General features: G+C 36.9%; 1 protein-coding gene across 2 annotated transcripts in view; it reads left to right on the top strand.

Annotated features, from left to right (window-relative positions):
* Window positions 1-4239: 4239 nt before the first annotated feature.
* foxg1a (forkhead box G1a) overlaps window positions 4240-6000 on the top strand; it is a 74183-nt gene continuing 72422 nt past the window's right edge. For both annotated transcript variants that reach the window (XM_072698946.1, XM_072698945.1), the window contains exon 1: window positions 4240-5706. In XM_072698946.1, coding sequence (XP_072555047.1) covers window positions 4458-5684 — 1227 coding nt within the window. In that variant the 5' untranslated portion in view covers window positions 4240-4457 and the 3' untranslated portion in view covers window positions 5685-5706. The remainder of the gene's footprint in view (window positions 5707-6000) is intronic.

The raw sequence follows: 6000 nt of genomic DNA, 5'->3' as shown, positions 1-6000 counted from the left end.
GGTCACTCTTAATTTGCCATAATTATTATTATTGTTGTTGTTGTTTTGTTGTTATTATTCGTAGCAAGTTGTCGTTAACGTCTTTGCTGTTGTTATTAGAAATTTATTTAACAACCTACTTTAAATGCAGCATACGTTATCTACAGAGCGGGAATACTGATCATGAAAGACGATTTGTTTTTCAATAAGAAGCGTTTCCCATATTTTATGGGAAAATACGCTAGACTGTAACTGGGAATTTAACGAGTTCGAGAGAATATTAACATTCTAGGAGGTCAGCGATCAATGAAGTTGTTAGTAAACGTAAAGGCATTGTGGTCCGAAACCATTCTTTGGACCGTAGTAAATATCATGCTGTTTGCAAAACGTCATGTGCAGTAAGTGTATACACACTTACCTCTAGAGGTCTCTACGTACCCAACATTTACAAAAAGCAGTTCACAGAGATGTGGTATATGCTTCTGTAACGCCTACTTTCAAACCATTCTACAGTGGTTCTGCAGTTATTGTATTATATATTTTTTTCTGTGCATGTATACTTAAAGACACATGTTTACAATTAATCAAAACAAGGTCTTCAGGGTACCTGGTCATAATTTTCTGCTTCATGTGTCAATTTGTAATAGTTGTTTTCTTTAAATAGCTTTTGTTATGTTGATGCACTTCTATGTCAGGATAGAGAAATATTTATATTTAAACACAAACAAATAAATATAAAACACAAACTACAGAACAACCAAAGCCAGAGTACCAATTGTATCTATTAAATTTGTGATTGATTTATAGAATAATACGGTATATTAATTGTGGTGGTTTTAAAATATCACTCATTAAAACTGCTAGTTAAGATCTGCTGTATCATATTTGTATCATGTACTATAGTTCTCTACCACAACTATTATGACTAGGCCAAATCATTAATCGAGACAGCATATAGTTAGCAATGTAATATTTAATCTGTAATTAAGTTCTTAAGTATATTACATATTACACTTTTATGTGTGAAGTCATTTTGAACACGTTTATGCTTGTTACAAATCTTAAGAACTTATTTAATGCAATATACATGTTTACTGAGACATGGCATGTTTTTAAATTAGGCTGCTCTAAATTAGGGTACATATCCTTAATGAGTAATTCTGAGAGTTTAAAGGGTCATTTTTACTGGTATTTTATATAATTCTTTTAGAAATGTATCAGTCTTACGAGGATGTAGTTCTGTGTGTTTCCCTCAATATTCTGACTAATTTGCCGGCAATCTGCCGAAAAAATAGATCGGCACTGTGGTGTCTATCATCTATGCAAGGCTGTTTTATTTAAGGCATGTATACCGTATCCTATATTTAAAGATGCATGTTATTAGGTTTGCTAGATATATTACAAATAAATATGATCTGTAGGGTATAGTATTTTTATGTGCAGCGGTAGTAGCATAAATTAAGGTTCAAAACTGCACTTGTTCTCTATAAAATAGAACAACGTTTACCAGGGATGTGCATCAGAGCAGACATCAATTTTGAAATTATGCCTTAAGTGAAAAGCAGTACTGTTTGATGTCTTAAATGCAGTTACAAGATATCTCCAGTAACTACTTCTGACCTATGCGAATGGCTTCTAGGTTACCAGTGTTTTCATCAACAAGGCATTTTTTTCGGGTGCTGTGGTATGCCACAATGTTATGATGGAGGGATGCTAAAGTGACAAGCATGGCAGACGCTCATTTTGGGCATCAAGATCTTAATTTAATTTTTGTTCTGGATTCCTCACTGCTAAGAAAGCGCTGACAACCCGCCGACTCTTAATGAGTGACGCGTTGAGACTGCTGCTTCAAAGTAACACATTTCTTGCGAGACCGCGCGCTGGGATGTTTAGTTCACTACTGTTCTCGCAAACGTAATCATGCAACCTGCAACCATCACAAAAAGCTGCCGAAAATTACTTATCGATGCACCAATTATCGATGCATCAATATTTTCCTTATATAATTTTTTTCTTTTGAAATCTCCAGCATATGAAATATAACATTAAAATGATTTTAGTTGTTTATAATTCATGTTATTGATTACTAACCCTAACCATAACGTGTAACATGAATCAGTGTTATCGCATAAATAAAAACGAATAAAAGCACAATGAAATCAAATCTTTGAGCTGTCAGTTAAGAAGGAAGAAATTACTGTTCATATTTATACATGGAAAAAAATCGTGTAACTACAGATAAAGTTTACACCATTAAAGGATTAATTCATCTGCTTTTCGTTATGCTGGGCGATTTAAAATATTAGCAGTTTGAGTCCAGGGACAATTCAGTACTGTTTTGACTATGTCTTTGTCTTTATTTGTAATTATTTATTTGTCTGTCAGTTTAGAGCAGGTGAAAATGAGTAAATATTTACTTTTGCTGCATACAGATAATCTACATCAGTTATCATATGTGAACCTTGTCATATAATAAAAAGGAGTCATCAGACTAAACTGTGTGGTTTCAATTCGTCACGCACGAACATGCACGTGCGCGCACACATATAAGTAGTTGTGTATGCCTGATCGACATACTTTATTTCATCAGTTAATTGCTGGCCGAGAAAAAAAACATCGTGTTTTAGATAATGAAATAAAGAAAGAAAAAACATCCAACACGCGCGCGCGCACATACACACACACCTAGGCTACCCGTTAAATAAAAAATAATATGTAATATCAAACTGTCTTCTACGTCGCATTTGCCTCATTTTATCTGTGACTATATATATATATATATATATATATATATATATATATATATATATATATATATATAGACACACACAGATACATTGAGGCAGTAGGAGACGACGTAGGAGAGAGTTTGATATTGGGGGAAAACCCAACGTAATAATAACGTAATGATTTAAACTCAAAGGTATATTATTTACTGGGGGAATGTATGAATCCAAATTAAATGTTGTGGATTATACGTCCTCCCGTAGCCCCCCCCCCCCCCGCCGGCCTCAGTCCGTACGACCCTGGACACGATTCACATTTCACTCAACTTTGCCGTGCCATAGATCGTATTCTGGGAAGGCAGAATGTGGACATGTGCGGGAGACTGGTCCAAATCGTAAAATACGTATGTGTGCGTTTTCGCGTAATCATATCGCCACGTGACCTTCAGCGTTTACCAGTTGTAGATGGCACATCAATGAAATTTCCTTCTACACATTCAGCATTGAAACTTCTGTACTTTTGAAGGCACTATCAATAATGTTAACTGCCCTCTATTCCACTTCTACAGTATCCATAGTTTCAATATTCTATTATATGGAATGTTCTATAATGTATTTCGTAATGTAGGGCCAGACTGCGCTATCCTGATTTCTACATTAAATATAAATATTATCTATTGCTGCATTATTATTTTAATGCTGTGTTGGTTGTCTATAAATCCTTTGTTTTAAACTATGAAATGTAGGCCTGTATAATACATCAAGAAATCAACAAGTTATTTATCCACTCCTACATGGTCACGTAAAATTGTTACTTATGACTTATTCCAGATCACTATTGTGGCATAATTGTGTTATACAAACCACTCTGAATTATCCTCAGAAATTAATGCGCTTGGTGACCTATGCCAGGCATTTCAATGTCACACACAAGACTAAACTCAAGTATATTTTCCCTAGAGATGACACACGTGAAAAACAAGCTCTCTCTGGATAACACTTAGGCCTTTGTAATATATTCGCAAACAAATAAAAAGAATTTAAATTACTCCTGTTTACCTGTATGCATGTCATATGTAGAACTTATTACTGGGTGTGAAATCAATTAAATTTAGTCTTTATATATATATATATATATACATATATATATATATATATATATATATATATATACACATACATACACACACACACACACATGTATGTATGTATGTATGTATGTGCTACACATATGGTTGTTTTCAATATCATGTGCAACAGAGACATAAAGTAGTACCTCTACTGTACCATCACTTTTCTATGTCGTTGTTCTTAAATTGAAAAATAAAGAAAATACAGAGAAATTTAAGACCAGTTGAATGGATGAAACTGATTTTAACTATTTTCATGTATGATTTAGAGTTGATAATGGATACCTTTGTTGATGGGACTGAGCTACATTTTGCGTTTCTTTGGTGAGCCTTGTGTATCCTTACGCGCTTGAACAGCTGCTAATATCTGTTCAATGATTGGCTAGAAGGGGAAGAGACGCGTTAATACTTACGGTGCTGTGGTTGGTTCTGGTCTAAAAAGGTTCAACCAATTTTTTTGCAGCTTACTGTCTGTGGCTCCGTAATTAATTGTAGCTAGCAGTCTCTTATCGACGTGTTTTAAAAGAACATGAAGTAGTTGTTGTTTTTATTATAGGAGCTGCCAGCGTACGAGATTGAGATCCAACTGTGCTGCTGTTGTTGTCATTTTACCTTGCGTGTGATGTTGGATATGGGAGAACGAAAAGAAGTGAAAATGATTCCGAAATCATCGTTCAGTATAAACAGCCTCGTACCAGAAGCCGCTCAGAGTGATAACCACCATAGATCGCTTGACGAAGAGGAAAAGATTCCTTTACCTGACCCAGGACAGGACTTGAAGTCGGAAAGTCTTTCCTGCAAAAATGATAATTCTTCACCCGAATCAACATGCACAGACGAGAAGGAAAAACAGGAAGAGAAAAAGGATTGCAAAGAAGGGGATGGTGGGAAGGAGGGAGACAAGAAAAATGGCAAGTATGAGAAACCACCTTTCAGTTACAATGCTTTAATAATGATGGCCATCAGGCAGAGTCCGGAGAAGCGGCTCACCCTGAACGGTATTTATGAGTTCATCATGAAAAATTTTCCATATTATCGAGAGAACAAGCAGGGTTGGCAGAATTCCATCAGGCATAACCTCAGTCTAAACAAATGTTTCGTTAAAGTCCCGCGGCATTACGATGACCCTGGTAAGGGGAACTACTGGATGCTTGACCCCTCCAGCGACGACGTATTCATCGGCGGGACAACAGGCAAACTTCGCAGGAGATCGACCACCTCTAGGGCCAAGTTGGCGTTTAAACGAGGCGCTCGCCTCACTTCCACTGGACTGACATTTATGGATAGGGCTGGCTCTTTATACTGGCCAATGTCACCGTTTCTTTCGCTACATCATCCGAGGGCGAGCAGCGCGTTAAGCTATAATGGAACAACTTCAGCTTACCCAAGTCACCCTATGTCTTACAGTACAATGTTGACTCAAAATAGTTTGGGGAACAACCACTCTTTCCCTGCTTCTAATGGCTTAAGTGTCGATAGACTTGTGAATGGAGAAATTCCTTACGCCACTCACCACCTCACGGCAGCAGCCTTGGCCGCCTCTGTGCCATGTGGTCTGTCTGTGCCCTGTTCTGGCACATACTCTTTAAACCCATGTTCCGTTAACCTGCTTGCCGGACAGACTAGTTACTTTTTTCCTCACGTCCCCCATCCATCAATGACTTCTCAAAGCAGCACATCAATGACGGCCCGGGCCGCTTCTTCCTCCTCACCGCAGGCACAGTCATCCCTCCCATGTGAATCCTTAAGACCATCTCTGCCAAGCTTCTCCTCGGGACTTTCCGGAGGACTTTCCGATTACTTCACACATCAAAATCAAGGGTCTACTTCAAACCCACTTATACACTAACAAACATCCACAGGATCAGACTGTAAGTGAACATTTTACACACATTTACATTGTAAAATATATAAAGGGGAAAGTAAACAAAGAAAAAAACGAAAGCAACTGAATTCCAGGTATTTTTTATTAAGATTTCCAATTTCTTTCTATACACATACGTCTAGTGTCGGGGGTTGTTTATTATCCACTGTCTGCAACGTGCAATGTGAGAAGAAAAAAAGCGAAGATTAAACGTAGGTTTTGGAAGGCAGTATAATTACCGTAGAATGTGTATTTAAATTGTGATTTCAGATTTATCTAATTTTAATATAAAATATCTACT

The sequence above is a fragment of the Paramormyrops kingsleyae genome, chromosome 14 (genome assembly GCF_048594095.1).
Source record: "Paramormyrops kingsleyae isolate MSU_618 chromosome 14, PKINGS_0.4, whole genome shotgun sequence".
NCBI lineage: Eukaryota > Metazoa > Chordata > Actinopteri > Osteoglossiformes > Mormyridae > Paramormyrops > Paramormyrops kingsleyae.
This window is presented reverse-complemented; position numbering and strand designations above follow the sequence as displayed.